Here is a 16,776-nt window from a genome sequence, read left to right on the forward strand (position 1 = left end):
GTGTTGACAATACTGCTGAGTTTTCTGAATGTATTTTTTGATGTTTGTTGGTTTGGAATTAAAAACTGAATAATTGAAAAGCATAAGTCAGGATGAATACACGGAAATTTCCACATCACCGAACATAGTTCAAATAAACAAATAAATCCATCATTAGAAAATGAAAAGAAATTGGCACATCTGTCTAAAGCAGACTGTTCTCAAAACCTGAGTGTGATTGTGCAAGAAGGACACTAGTGAAGGAGGCCACCAAGATACCTATGACTCCTCTGAAGGTGTGACAAGCTTCATGAGAGACGGTACATACAACAACTGTTGTCTGTTCTTTACCAGTCAAAGCTTTTTTTTTGTTTTCCCAGCGATTCAGTTCATTGATCGGAGTATTTTTTATTTATTTACAATGTTTTGCCATGAGTCTGGAGAGTAAGAACACTACCTTTAGCTAGGTCTCTGATGCTTGACAGTGCTGCCGGAGGCTGTTCTCTCCTTTCTGTAACCTGTTTTGACCAGAACCTGTGACTGCTACCTGGATGACATTTATCTGCTTAGCAGATTGTACTGTACCACGTAAATCAGTGATGAAGACAGGACAGCTATTTAAAGATGAACATGCTTCACTGTTAAAATAATTCTCAAATGTTCAAATGTAGGTTAAAAAAATCAAACTCCTAATGCAGGTAGAAAAAAAAAACAAAAAAAAAAACATAATCTATCTGAAATACAACACTGAGTGCAAATGGATAAAACCTGAATAGCCCTATGTACAAACAATAGCACACACACACACACACACACACACACACACACACACATACACACACACACAAATATTCCTTTTCAATTACTGGTCTGCACAGTCACTCACGAAGGACTCCCCACAGACCCATTTTCTGTCAGGGAGACGCAGAGAAATAATGAAAAATATTGTGAGGCTAATACTGATTCTATATTTATTGCCATCAATTCTGTAGGTGATTGAGAGCAGTTGCTAGAATCCACAAGGAAATCATACTGTAGGATAAAAAATGAGAAGCATACTCATGTTTTTCATTTGAGAAATGTAGAAGAATGGATACCATGTCAACGCAGAGCTAGATTTGTCTCTTTCCGTCTTCGTGTTGTCTTAGTATTCCCTATGGGCCACACACTAGTTTCACACAGCAATATAAAGCGCATTATTCTGCATTGTCTTGTGAACCGGAGCGGGGAATCTGGTGTTGCTGCAAAATGTGTTAATGAGTAACACATCCTGTCCATTAACAACCAGACCTTTAGAAAATTGAATACATTTTCAATGAACGTACACAAATAGAAGTTAATATGATTTTATTTAGCAGAAACCAGCCAAGTTGACATTTGTGAACAGTGAGCCCATAATGATGGCTGTATTACGCAACCTGTCAGCAAAAATGTCATTGTAAGTTTTAATGAATGACTGTATTGAAGGTATGGTTGCATTGCTTGTTAAAACTACTTATGAAGTGTCAATCATAAGCTTGCATGTGTATCTGATGGACATGTGTTGGTATTTGCTGTTGTGTGTTAAATCTAATATTATGGTGGAGTTCTGTTTGTGGGTTTCTTTAAGTGTCATAGAGAGCACTGCGCAGACATTTTTGGGTACTAAAAGGAAAGTGAGTCTTCTTTTAAAATCAATTACTTTCACACAAACTTTCATCCAAAAAAATAAATCAAATCAATATTTTGTGAAACCACCGTTTGCCTTATAAACAGCAGTTGCGGGACCCATTCTTCTTGTCACTGATGACATATTTTTAAGACTCTGGCTGTACATTTGCACTCGGTGTCATGCTGCAGAGTGTGTTTGTGACTCTTATGGCACTGCATTATAAATAAGATGTTAAACATCTACTAAACCTTTGCAAAGTACTCTCTATGTTTTGACAGCAAAACATGTTGGGTGTCTGCCTGCATTGATGTACATGTGTGGAAAAAGCTGATTGGTGTGATATTGATTTTTAGTTTATTTATTATAACAAAAAAAAAACAATAAACTATAGGCTGACGGGACACATTTCCACCCACCAGGATAGAACAGAAAAATGTTCACAGCTGTCCGTTGTCTAACTAAAGAAAGTAAAGGATCTATGTATTAAACACACAGTTCAATGCTATAACTGATAAAGAGATCCAAGATGGATTGCAACATGCAGTGAAATTACTTGACTCTGCCTGAGCCAAGAATTATATTGCTTCATTTGCCAATAATGCAGCAGAAAGGGTTGTGATTTGTTTACCCTTATCTCCATTATTCCTTTTATGACCTAAAAGCCTGCTGCGAGATGTGTTTTCTCATATTTGGTCATTATTCACGGCAGCAGGAAACATTTCCATTGTAAACACGCATCTCGGATGAGACACTGAGTCCTGAGGATAAAGGTTTCAGACGCGTCCGCCAAAGTGCGGACAAACTCAGATCGCCTCAAGACACTGTTGGTTTTCAGAGCTTGTACCTGTCCGGATGCATAGACAAGCATTTGATGGACAATAATTGACAATTACAAAAGGTTGTGTTGAATGAAATTAAGGTTTTCCTCCCTGAAATGTTCACGGCGCAATACTTGCTTCACACACATTCTCACGGAAAAAGTCATTGTTCTTGTTCACTGCGATATGCTGGAGCTGATGTTCACACTTCTAGGTGTAACATTTATCATTGTCTTTAAGCTTTTGTACAACATGCAGTATTTTATCAATTTTTGAGCTTAGTCTGCACTTTTTGTTCTTCTCAATTTCACCTGTTGAGGCTGGATGCAATGCTACTTTCTTTTATTTATTTGTAACAATTAAAGAGTGCACTGATCTTGGTGTAGTGAAGACAATGATGGCCTCTTTAAAGCCGTACTGCTGCTACTGCATGTCTACCTCATCATTCTGAAAGGAGTAATATTAGTTCCAGTGATTAAACACACCCAAGAGCTTTACATGGTGTTAATTTGGTTCATTTAAATATAAAACATAAAAAGAGGCTTTAACGCTTGCTTAATTTCACTCCCGCAAAACATCACCTTGTTGCATCTATTTTATCACCACCGAAGATGTTGTTTTCTCATCAGGTTAATTATAAACAAGACACACTGAACAACACATTATCATGAAATACAGAGTACACAAAACAGGCCAAGATACAGTTAATTAGATTTGTTGTTGGTCTGGGATTCAACCCCCCCCACCACCACCACCGCCACCGCCATTAGACAATAAAGGTTTTTAGCTACAGCAATTAAATTAGAGACAAAAGCCCAAATCCTAACAGTGTATGTACAGCAGCAGAGAGCTGGGAAATTGCTTTACCTTTGGCAGATGCTTTGTAGATGTTTTCTTGCTTGAACACTAATGATTCTGAACTCTCTTTCCTCCCAGTGACAAATATGCATCACAATGGCATATTGCCTCAAACGGTCTTTTTCCCTATTCAGCTTTAGGTTATAAAACAGAGGCAGGTTAATAATTACTTGGAGCTACAGGCTTCTCAGTGACAGAAAATTACATATTATTCCCAGTTGTCTGCCTTCTAGCACTCAACAATCGCCATGTTCACAGCTCTAAATTGGATTGCCCCAGGTCCTGTCTCAATTCTTGAGTACCTGTTGCACTGTTTCCCCCTTTTAAGCATGCATACCTTCCTTTTAGCCCGGAGCTGTCCATGATAGTTATCGGATGAGTCTCCTGGGATCTCACCTCCCCACAGTGTCACCCCCACGATGGTGTAAGTGATGCCCATCACCACCAAGGGCAGCACATAGACCAGAACTGTCACGATGATATGATACCTAAGAAGAAAGCGGAAAAGTGGTTACATGATGAAATATTTCTATAGAATTCTAAAGTAAGTTTTATGTTTACACATACTAGGCCTTGTGTAATCCCAGTTGTTATCCTGAAAGATAAATGTAGGATCAAAATTGTGAGTGTCACATCCACACTGACTGCGGAATGGTAACATATTGCCTTCAAATTTGCCCCTTTATTCACTTGCAATGTTACCTATGATCGAATTTAACTAAGTAAACGGTTCACAAGAAAGACAGGTGTGACAAAATCCATTCATATTTACATTTTTCCATGTTGCACTATAAACGTTACTATGGCTCAGCATGTCTTTTTAACAATGATCTTGTGTTCTGGAAGCAGTAAACCCTGTTGTGTAACCATTTATATAAACTTGCTGCAGACTTCCAACTGTAATATACAGCAACAACATTTTTAAAAATACAATTAAGTAGTTATTGTAACATACGACTGTTCAATTAAGACATTCATGTTTTCAGTGCTATCAGCTACTTTCCTGCTGAAAGTGAAATAAGAAACCTGACACTGCTGTAATGTCTGAATGGTAAATATGAAGCTACAGCCAGTTAGCTTAGCTTAGCATAAAAACTGACAGCAAGGAGAAACTGCTGGCCTGACTTTATTATTTTTCCAACCATAGTACTCTCCTCTGCTCTGCAGTTTAAAAAGAGCGACTCAAATTGTGAGATGTATCACATTCCATTCATTGCATTAATTTATATAGAGCAAACCAGCATAAATGACCTACACTTGAACTCAGACAAAGCCATGGCAACAGACATAATCTCGCTTTGCCAGCTTGTTCTCGAGAACATAATGGTCCTGCTGTACCTCACTATTATTTCTGCTATAACGGAAAAAACTGAACTCTGGTTTGACTTGTTTTGTCTTTCTTTAAACCAATCGCTGTTGTTGTGGGCGGGGCTAAGCAAGGGATGTGGTTTTAGTGTTCACTCAATATAGTGACGGGAAAATCTGTTTTGGTAAAACATTTGCATGCATGGAGACAAACACTGTGATTTAAATGATTAATACACCAGAAAAAATTATTGGTGCTCCAAATCCTCTGCCAAACTTGAAGTTTTTAGAGTTGTTGGTTTGTCAGCCCGGAGGTGGTTGTTGTTACCCATAGTGAAGATAACAGTAAAACATAGATAACAGAAGGAGAGGACAAAGCTGGCTGGAATGAGCAGCCAAGGGATCCTACATCTTACACCCTGTGACTCAGACTACAACAGCTATGACTCAAAAGAAAAATCACTAATCCATCCACCCTGTTATCTGAAGTCTTGGTGAAAACAAGTCAATATTTCTCACATGAAGGGGTCATGTGCCATGCGGGGCCAGGCCACGTAGCAGAGGGTCCTGTTAGGTACAACTCGGATGGTGGAGAAGTAGCAGAGCGGGAAGGCCAGAACCACAGCCAAGCTCCAGATGCATATGATGACACCCGTGGTGGCCTTTGCTGACAGACGAGGCTTCAGTGGGTGGATGATGGCCATGTACCTATAGGGACGAGGTTGGTTGGTTAAAAAGACATCATTATGCCTAAAACATGTGAGCACATTTAGCTACCCATTGGTTTATTGATTCAATTTTTGTTTTTAAACCAGGCAGTCTCTCAAGATACCTTTACAAGACAGACATGGTCTTTTGTTTGTTCATCTTTCTATTCAGTGTTACTGTTTGGCAGTAGTTGCCCACTCTTGAACTGTTCATTTAAAGGATTTTCAGCGGCCTGAAGAGGTGGAAATAAAAAGTATTTTGCAAGAAAATGGCAAAAATGAGAAAAAGTAAATATTTTGCCTCGCATTTATTTGCATCAATGGATGATTCAGCCAATTCAGCTTCTTTTCAATGACATTTTTTTACATTAAAATTATACTTCATGTTCTTCAAGGTAACCTACTCAAGTTCAATTGCACACTGGTGAAAACTGATGGAGGATTCATTCAAACAAAACAAAACACAAAAAAAAACCTTAGGCGATTTTGTTTGACCGGCACAGTGAAAGGCTCAAAACTGGCAGGAAATTGCCAGCACATGCACCTGAGTCTGAACACTACACGGTTTTCTGATCACACAGGCTTACAGCTGCTAATTCAGTCTTTATAAGAAGGATGGGCTTTGTCCCTTCACCTTAGTGACTGGAACTCTCTGGGGGAGAACAACAAAGATGCCCTGTCTATTCACCAGTAATTGCTTGGAACTCATCTCTTCTCACTGGCCCTTGTTAGACTTCCAATCAAGTGTGTGCCAGAGTAGCAGAGTTATTTAGGATCCAACAAGCCTGCACAGTGGCGGCTGATCTAATGCACTTGTAGCCACTGAACAATAACCACGAGGCAACACAAGTAACAGCTGAATACACTAAAACGGACTACACACACACACACACACACACACACACACACACACACACACACACACTTTTTTTGATATCCAAATACATCAAAGCACATTTACAGAGGTACCAGCATCAACTGGGCATCATCACAGAGACGTTACAGCAGCAGAATAATCAATCTTTTCATGCTTTTTTTTTTCATAACTTGGAATGCTGTCATGCCACAGGCTGCACAGGAGAGCATTCAGACAGCACACTATTTGGAAGCCATGTCACAACGGTGTGACATTACCAAGTAAACAGCCACTGCATCACCACCTATTGTTTAAACAGCAGAGATTACACTGGATGAGACTTCCATCAGAAGCAGCCAGACACTATGTGCACAGGTAAATGTCAAATGTTGGCTCCGATGTTCTCACAGGAGAAGAAAATGTTCACTTCAGCCACGTTCAATTCATAGTATCAGAATTTTTTTTTAGATTATCAACATCTGTCTTTCGCTGCCTTCACAGATTCCACAGGAGTATTTCATCATTTGTAAAGCGAAAACTGTATTTATTGTAGCAAAGTCGACTATTCAAGAACAACAAGGATGTTGTCAAAAAGAGATTGTTTGCTGTAACTGAATTTTGAAAAAATAATTCCTCATTGATGTTAGAATAATAACAAAATTATTATATATACACACAAGTACATCTGTAAAAAATCAGAACATCCCAAAAAAACTTAAAGTCACAATTTTATGTATTCTAGATCCTTTACATAAGGAGTGAAACAGTTCAAGTCATTTTTTTGTTTTAATTTGGATGATTATGGCTTATAGCTCATGAAAATTAGAAATCCAGTACAGTCGTGTCTCCATAATCTGACCCTTAACAATCTGAAAACCTTGCTATCCGACAGGTTGTTAGGAAAAACGAACGGAACCCATGAGAAATAGCCATAACATGCCGACAGCCATGGATTCCGACTCCAACATGACATTTTATGTCACAAATAACGATAACGGCGAATTATCTGACTCAACAATCCGACAGATTGGCAACAGTCAGACTGTAGGACTTAATGCTCAATTCAGATTTTTTTGTGAAATCTGATTTTTTTGCGAGTTCGTTCACATGTCCAATTAAGTACGACTTGTATGTGATTTGCTGTATGAACGTCATACAACCCAAAAGTGTCCCGCATGCACAGAAGAAGACACAACGATGTCACACACAGCGAGTGCACTCAGTGTTTGCGTAAGTAAACACCGATGGTAACGGTGGACGGCTCGACCTCCGTCTTGACAATGCGACAGCCTTGCTATTCGACATAAAAGAAGGTTTTACATTTAGTGTTGGGTTATCGAGCCACGACTGCACATCAGTTAGATTATGTGTTTATCTCTTGGTCTAATTAAGTACACACAACTGCAATCATGAGGAAGACTGCTGATGCAAAAGTTGTCCAGAAGACGATCATCAACACCTTCAATGATGAAGGGAGGCCACAGAAGGTCACTGCTGAAAAAGCTGGTTGTTGGCACAGTGCTGTATAGAAGTATATTAATAGGAAGTGGTTGGTGCACAAGCAACAAGTGTTACCACAGCCTTGAGAGAATCAGCAGGAAACGTTTGACGCCTTGGGAGAACTTCACAAGCAGAGGCTGGCATCAGTGCATCAAGAGTCACCGAGCACAGACGTCTTCAGGAAAGGAGCTACAACCGATGAAAACCTAATAACAAGCCACTCCTGAACCACAGACTGTTGCTCAGTCGTCCAAAGCCTACTTTTCAGATACAAGTACATTGGAAGTTAAGGTCCTATAGTCCAGATAAAGACTGGAGAGGCACAGAATCTAAGGCATTTGAAATCCATTGTGAAATTTCTGCAGTAAGTGATGATTTGTGTCTTGTCATCTGCTGGCGTTGGTCCACTGTGTTTCATCAAGTCCAAAGTCAACACAGTGTCTAACCAGGAGATTTTAGAGCACTTCATGCTTTCATTCGCTGACAAGTTTTATGGAGATGCCAACTTCCTTTACCAGCAGGATTTAGCACCTGTCCACAGTGCCAAAAACGACCACCAAACGGTTTGCTGACCATGACATTACCGTGCATGATTGGCCAACCAACTCACAACACCTGAGCCTCATATGGGGCATTATCAAAAGGAAGATGAGAAACACTCGACTCAAAAATATAGACGACCTGAAGGCCGCTATCAAAGCAACATGGGCTTCAATGGAACCTCAGCAGTGCCACGGGCTGATCGCCTCCAGGCCATGCCGCATGGATGCAATAGTTCATGTGGTGGAGGAGCCCCAATCAAATATTAACTGTATAAATGAATATACTTTTCAGAAGGTGAACATTTCTGTATTATGAATTTTGGATTCATTTTAGCAAATATTCTAAAAAATCTAAGGATTTCTGATTTTCATGAGCAACAAGTCGTAATCCTCAAAATGAAAACCAAAAAAAAATGACTTAAAATATTTCACTATACATGTAATGAATACAGATGATATGAAAGCTTACTTTTTTTTTTAAAAAAACCTAACTTTTTCACAATGCTCTTTTTTTTTGAGATGCACTAGTATACACATTATTTATAAAGTATGAGATATGGTAGCAATCCCATGTTGTGATATCATGAACCTTCAATGCTGTTACCTTTCACACAGAAACCTGCGTTTCTTTTGCTGCAGTGCCCAAGGGAACACACTTGGCAGCTGAGAGAGTCAGCAGGAAGGACAAATTCACAGATGATCACGAACTGTGGCCTCATGCCATTTCAAGACATCAGAGCGGAGACAGCACCATACCGGGGTTACGAGAAACATGACCGGAGGTTACATCTACATCATGTAGGTCATGCCGATGTTCTCTTTCTCAGTACACAGTTGACAAAATTGAATGGACACTGCAGACCAAAAATACAAACGCATGGAAGTTGCTGTAGAGGAGCCAAAACGAGCGTGGCCCGAGGAAGTGGATTGTTCCATTTGTGTGTCAAGGAGAAGTAGTGGAAGAGGAAAACACCTCACACAATATCAGAACACAATGTGACACATGGACTCGGGTTGCAGATACACACTGTGCTCGCTTGCAGCCTCTACAGGCGTTTTGTTTTCATTATGTGGCCGCCTGTGGCTGCTTCCTTCATCTGTTTAATCCCTTTATTCAAACATTATGACGTATGACGGTCCACTGATCAGTATCAAAGCGTGGCTGATAGTGTTGACTGCATCTTCACATAACTGGAAACCACAGGGGGAAGCAAAGAAAGAAAAAAAAAAAACGGATGGAGAAACCAAAAAAGAAAGTGAATGCGTGAAAGAGCAGAGATGGTGTGTAGTTTGAGTGCATTAGGCAAGAGAGTCAAAGCGTGTAAAAGCATGAAGGAACGGGTGATCTTAGGCACACTTAGAGTCATTAGCTATGCAGCAGCCTCAGCCTGTGATTCATTTGCAGTGAAACGTAACAATAAATATTCAATATAGGCCCACAGTGTGTGAGATGGTGGTCACCCTGCAGATGAACAACCTCTCAAGCACAAAAATGCAAATGACAAACAAGTAATTACTGACTCCTCCAGTGGGAACTGAAATAAATGTAAATAGCAGGGAGCTAAAAGTGGGATTAAATAATGTGGGGACAAAGTGTAAAATGCCAAGAGATGAATTTCAATTAAACTGGTGTGGACGCCTTGTGAAGTGAATTCCTATGTGTGCATTAAATAGCTTTAATTGCACAAGCTTTCTTAAATGGAGTGCAGTTTGACTGCAAGCAAGGCACAACACTGATATGAGATTTTGTGTGTGTGTGTGTGTGTGCGCGCGTGTGGCACAGGAATCAATTTTCCACCACGACTAGTGGAAACCAGAATAGTCAAGTGGAATAATCAGGAACAAAATGTCCAAAAACATCAAGCATGAACCCCTTGGATCAAAGTGTCTGAGTGACAAATATGCTTCTACCTTCTGTGTAGCTTCAAATATTCATGTTCTGTTCATGTGTTCCGGATATTTCATGGCTGCTTTGATGATTAAGGTGTGTTGAGGATAGCCTGTGTTAAAATGGAATATATTCCACTTCCATGGCTGTGGAGGGACAGCAAATACCTCCACAGGCTTATCATAGTGTTGGTATTTCTTTATTTACTACACACACACATAACACTGAATGCTATTTATTCCAATATGGAAAAGATTTTTTAGAAACCCTTGAAAAATAATTTTTACTCCTTTAATAAAAATGTATTTGATTTTCCCTTTCAGAACTGATCACTTGTAGAGAGACAGTTGGTGCTGAGGTGCGTGGTGACGCTTTGGCATCGTTTGTTAAACATTATTCTTGCAGCATTTGATGAACCCACCTGTCCACAGCTATGGCAGTCATGGAGTAGATGCTTGCAAACACGGATGTGACCGGGAAGAAGTTGTGGAATTTGCAGTACGCCTCGCCGAAGTACCACTCTCCGTGAGCAGCGTAGATAAAGTTTATCAAAGTGTTGAACGCGGCCATCGACGCGTCCGAAAACGCCAAGTTTAGCAAAAAGTAGTTGGTCACCGTCCTCATGCGCTTGTGGGCAAGAATGATCCAAATCACAATGAGGTTTCCAAACACCGCCACCGCCAGCACAGAGCTGTATGCGACCGACCAAAGAGCGATGCGCCACGGCGGCTGCACGAACTGGTTAGTGTAGTTCGTCGTTACGTTGGATCCGTTGTGTGGAGCTGCCATCCTTTCTCTGCCTTTTTCCCACGATTGTTGTGGAGCCTTCGGTTGTTACTGTTAATCTGATCTACCTACAGGAGCTGGAGAGTTAGGAGAGGATGCAGGCGCCATTGCGCGTAAGTTAATCACCGCTAAGAAAACCCCCCCAAAACAAAACAAAAAACAAAACGCATCCTCTTCCAAGATCCCAGTCTGAAACCGCCCACCGCAACTTTGAGTGTTAAACTAATAAAACGCGTTGAAACTGTTGGATGATGCTGTGAAGTATCACTCCCTGCCTGTTGAATGTGAGTGTGAATGCGCAGCTTCTCCTCCAGCAGCAACAGGCAGGGCGCCGTGCGCACTCGGTGACGCACAAGTGGCACAAACAGTGAACGAGATTGATTGATACTTGTGGCTGCTGTTTCAAACTTCATGAATAACAGATGGTCCGCGCTGTCTCTCTCCTCAGTACATAATCAGTCAGCGCACACTGGTTTTTATCTTCACTAACCTGCCATATGATCTTGTGTCAGCAGCATTTCAGAGGAGACGCAAACAGGATATTGAAATATTATAGACACTGTCTCTCTCTGAAACACTCCATACAGCTCAGTACCATCTCCTTATGTTCAATCTTCCACTGCTATGCGATTTTATGTCCACATAACCACCATTTTAAGACAGTTCTGTCCTTATGCCTCTCTTATTACGGTCCTAAATCAGCTCCTCCAGCATGAATAGAGATGTGCAGTGCTGCATCACTCTGCTGGCCGAAGTGGCTGAGACTGTCCTCCTTCTCCATCAGATTGACATGCACAACTAACAGGCTAAAGTTCCCCCCAGATATCCAACCACTCACATCAGATAAACCTCCCTCATCTGCTTTCATAGCCGGTAGTGCTATGGTAACCACATGGGTTGCTTTCACATCTATTCTGAGGCTGATCAAATCCAATCAGTCCAGTACAGCTTTTTGAGCAGACCTGAATCCTTTCACTTTGTTCTTTGAAACAACGCCTACCCAGGTATTAGTCCATGGGAGGGTTTCATTTCACAGTTAATTGGATTCTCCACAAACCATAACTTTAAACTCAGCTTTATATCAGTGCGAGAAAATAAGCAGGCGTTGGGCCAGTACTGGCTCTGCATTTCAATATTCCAGAGCAGCGATAAGACACGGTCGCTGTGCAGCACAAGACTGCGCTACAGTGATTGCAGTCCAATGTAGGTCTTGCTCGTGGTGTCATGCCAATGTGTTATTTTGTGTTGGAGATATATGACCACACGTATTGAAATGCGTCATATGTAAGGTTTACAGAGAGATGCAGGTGCATAAAAAGTAGCAAAGGGCTTCAGGCTGCTGATACCATTACATTCCTATGTTAAAAATGAAAGTCTTTTTCTCACTGTTTGCTTTCTAATGCCTCTTACAGTAAGCAAGTAATTATGTTTCAGTAATTGAAAGAACAAAAAACAAATTACCTGTAGTTAAGTAGTCACTGAATCATTACAAGATGTTAAAATGGTGTTGTAGTTATTTAAAACAAGGGCTGCTATGTGTTAGGCTCAAACTACATCAAGAGGAGCATTTTGTTCTGCTTTGCAATCCTGCATGTTAATGCTGATTGAAATTCATATCACTGGCAATTTTGAATTTTTGTCCCCCCTGGATATGTAAATCCTGCCAAAACTTTAATAATAAAGCACTGTGTGTGATATGAAAATAGAGCATGCATATTCAGCAGTTTAGTTAATAGGAATTCATATTTATGTAAGTATGGACATTGATATGTGCACTGGTTTATTTTGTGTTATTTCTGTGAAATACAAAATATATATATATATACATTTAATGAGCAGTATTTGATCTACATTTGCCCTAAACAAGCTTAGTAAATTTATGTAAAGAGAAAAAAGCTCAATTGTGAACAAATCTGTACCTACAGTATGATATATATGTTGCTGTAACAACTCACAGACCACATGGACCTCATCGTTCTGGCTTTCACTTGAGACTCTGATTAGTACTAGAAGCTGGTTGTTGCCACTTGTCCACAGAACAATCTCAGCAACCGTTATTAAAGGGGAGTGGAAGTCCTGCTACTGATATTGTGATTGAAAGGATGCATATGGCAAGAGGAATACGCTGAGTTGCACACACATTCTTGACAGCAATTTCCTTTAACATCCTGGTTTGCTTTTTGCAAACAGGATTCAGACAACATGTTAAGGTCTTTCAGTTCAACATATTTATTGATCCTGAGCTTTATGATGAGTTCCCTTCAGAGGCTCTGCACACCCATAACTGCAGAACTATAAAAGCAGTGACGTGGTGCCGAAGCCACAGTAAGTACATTTTAATATTTTAGAGGTGTTCTGATGGAAATATTAAGTTTGACTCGCTAATGAACACTGCTAAATTATATTCTAGGATTGTTAAAGGAAGACTCAGACTTTACAATTTCATCCTGGGAGGTATTGAATTGCTTGGATAAAAGGAGGAAATTTGATATTTTTGGGCCATTTTTACCCTTTATTCACTGACAACAGAGTCAGACTGGAAGAAAGATGAGGACGATATGCAACAAAGGTCCACAGTCAAAAATCAAGCAAACATCGGGGTTTTGCATCTTAATACAAAAGGCACAAAGAATGCCCCTGAAATCTATACTTTGTAGGCAAAAAGTTCAGCCTACAAATACATGACATTTTGACACTTTTGAGGTTTCATGATCCATACTGTGTACAAAATGTGGGATATTATATATTGACAGCCATCTGTGACAAAGCTGGGCAAGACAAAAGATCCTTAGGTAGAAACAAAACCCCACTTAATTTGTACGTGATGCATGCAAAATCCAATCTTGGCTCCTACCTATTGTCTTCTTTGATCATTATAATACCAGTTGCCTGCTGAAGTGCTGTGGACTCATTGTCTGGCAGCCAAAGCCCAGTGATGTATGTGTTGTAGGACAGAGACTTCATCGTTGTTATGTAATTAGATTTTCTGACATGAAGTGTCACTCTTTGCCCATCTCTAATTACATATTTGTTGTGAAAATATCAGGGCAGCAGATATGTAACGTCAGCTGCAGCCTTGCTGTCAGCTCATTTAACAGCTGCCTCTGTGGTGTGTCAGAACTCGTGTCAGGCCTCCAGGCTATTTGCTTTGATTAATTCAAAAAGTAACCAGGGACAGCAATTTATTTGCTAATGAAAGAGCATTGCCTCTCTATTATTTCCTCATTAGTCCTTACCTCAGACATTAACAGGTGAAATTGTCGTTCCTTAAAAGAATATTATGCAAGAGCTTTACTTTGCGGCTTATTGTACTTTTTATTTTTTGTGCAAAGTGAGTGGGACTATTGACCAACAGGGGACAGTCACACAGTAATCAATTAAATGCTATCAGAGGGCATGTTTGTGCTACTGAAACATTTTGACACAGATTTAGAGTCAAGACAGTTTAGCCTCACCTAAAATGAGCATTGATTAAGGTATTCTCCATGCAGATGGACAGTTGTCTTGCTGCTCTAAATGTGCATCATAGGCCTTGGTCACAACCGGCTGTACGGGCTCCTACGGCCTGTCTGCGTCCCAAATATGTGCAAAATGGGATGTGCTACGCAAGTCCATCTTGCAAAATTTCGAAGTCGCAGACATTCCGTAAGCACGTAGGGAGGATCTTTGACATGTCAAAAAGATTCTACGAATTCTCTGCAAACAGCGACACAATAAGTGTATCTTGCTGCACCTGCAAGGAGTTTGCGAGTGAGACATGCACATTTTTAAGGCACCATGGGAAGAAAGTCTGTGGTCTAAGACACAGGTCGCACTAAGTGAGACAGCCCCGTGTGCGTAAAGCATGGTGCACACACTCACAACTCATGAACAAAACTGAATGCATTGTTGGGTTCTCTATTTGTCATGTCTATACCTTACTATGTTAAATGCTGTGTGATAACCACAGATGTTCACAAGTCTTTTTTTGCAAGTCCAAGTTAAGTCTCAAGTCTTTGTGGGGTGAGACTTGGTCAAATCTCAAGTCTTTGATCACGAGTCCAAGTCAAGTCTCTAAAAAAATAAATCTCTCATGTCTCTTTTTGTTTTAATGAGCCCTCTATCATCTGCTGCTATTTGGTCTACTAAGAATACTGCACAGTTATATCTAAGGAATTCAAAGCATCTACTGTATTATTATCCCTCCTTTATCTATTAGCATAACGTATCAGTACTGATTACTTGTTTGTTATATGATCACTTTAAACAGGGTCCTGCAATGCAAGATGAAGAAAACACACAATGAATGACTTCCTTTAAAGGAAACTGTGTTCTTCCAACATGAACATACAGTTACAATATATCTTGCCCCCTATTGTGCAGGCTCAGTCGGACTATGATAAGAACAAAAATACAGAAAATGCTACACCTCACCCAGTCAAAGGCATTGTAGGCTAATTAACATCCTTCGAAGTAGTGCAAAACATCACACTTTAGCGAAATGCAAACAACTTGTAAACAAAACACTTAAAAGTACTTTACACACTTGTATATGTTACTTCTGTGCCATTTGCAATTAAAAAAATGCTCACAAAAAAAGCAAAACTATTGCTGCCACCACTAAAACTGTAAGTCTATAAACTGGTGATATCAAAACGTGACCAGATTTGTTCCAACAGGCACCTTTCTTTGCATGACAAAAATGATTCCTTGCATAAAAGTAAAACTCAAAAAGGAATATCATTCACGTTATTGGCTATCTGAACTTGTTTACTAATGAAACAATAACCTTTCTGTGGAAACAATTTTTTGTTTTGCCGAGAACAAAATATTTAACACTAATAAACCTACAATAAGATCAGAATGGTTTATCTCATTTTTCTAGTAATACACTGGCTAAACATGAACAAGCTTGTAGGTGTCTTCCAGAGGCCTACTGTAAGATCTAGAAAAGTATTAGGCAACAGAATGGTGACATTTTAAAAAGATCAAGCTGGACAATGTCCTTGCACTAAGCCTGGCTCAGTGAGGGCGCATTATTAGGCCTCTGTGACTGAATAGACTCTCCACTGCTGCACTGGTGGCAGGAACAGCAAGCGCTCTCATAGCCACAAGATAAAGCCTCGGGAAGACTTTGGCATGCCTCTTCCAGAAACCGAGGCAGTCCACTTCTTCTTCATCAGAACCATGTCAAAGAGGAAGGAATGACATTAAGCCCGTCAGACATTTGAGAGTTTCCCAACCCTTTACCATTCTGGGTCATTTCAGTGCAACCGCCTGTAAAATGACATCTCCAAATTAAAATGAATGCTGTTATTGACCCTTATGGAGTATATAGAAACTTTGACCTCTGTTGTAAAGATAACACTCTCTAGTTTTAGCCACAGCAATCAGAATCATTCCAGGTGCTACCAGTAAAAAGTTATTCTATTTCCATCATCACAGAAAAAAATATTTTTTGATCCTCACCTAAGTTTTTTCTTGAAAATAAAGGAGCATAAAGCAGCATTAGGAGGTGGGAACTAAGACACACTGTGTATTTCAAATTTGAAAACAATATCTGTAAAACTGATAATCTGACACCAGTTTTTATACTGGTATGTTCACGCGTTTTATTGAGGGACTGTTGTTTCATCCACATCTATCCAAATTGGACACCACTGAACATGTCAGGAAAAAGTGCTATATCTTTTGAATGCTTGAACCTACAGACATCAATGAGGGCTCGATTGAAAGCTTATAGCCAGAGGAGTCACTCTATTAGTTATAGAAATTCATATTTCATCATAAACACTAAATAAAATATATATTTTTCATAAAAAGATATACTAAGACCATATCAAAACAAGTGTTATGGGCCAGTTTAAATATATATTTACAATTCACACTAAAAACAAACACTGCAAA

General features: G+C 39.8%; 1 protein-coding gene across 1 annotated transcript in view; it reads right to left on the minus strand.

Annotated features, from left to right (window-relative positions):
• The window catches only part of tacr3a (tachykinin receptor 3a), a 29,082-nt gene extending 18,189 nt beyond the window's left edge, over positions 1-10,893 (minus strand). Inside the window, exons 1-3 of the mRNA XM_008298698.1 lie at positions 10,526-10,893; positions 5,131-5,319; positions 3,644-3,794 (exon numbers count right to left, since the gene is read on the minus strand). Of these exons, the coding sequence (XP_008296920.1) occupies positions 3,644-3,794; positions 5,131-5,319; positions 10,526-10,893 (708 nt within the window). The remainder of the gene's footprint in view (positions 1-3,643; positions 3,795-5,130; positions 5,320-10,525) is intronic.
• Between the last annotated feature and the right edge of the window lie 5,883 nt (positions 10,894-16,776).

Source organism: Stegastes partitus, unplaced genomic scaffold (genome assembly GCF_000690725.1).
Source record: "Stegastes partitus isolate 25-593 unplaced genomic scaffold, Stegastes_partitus-1.0.2 Scaffold29, whole genome shotgun sequence".
NCBI lineage: Eukaryota > Metazoa > Chordata > Actinopteri > Pomacentridae > Stegastes > Stegastes partitus.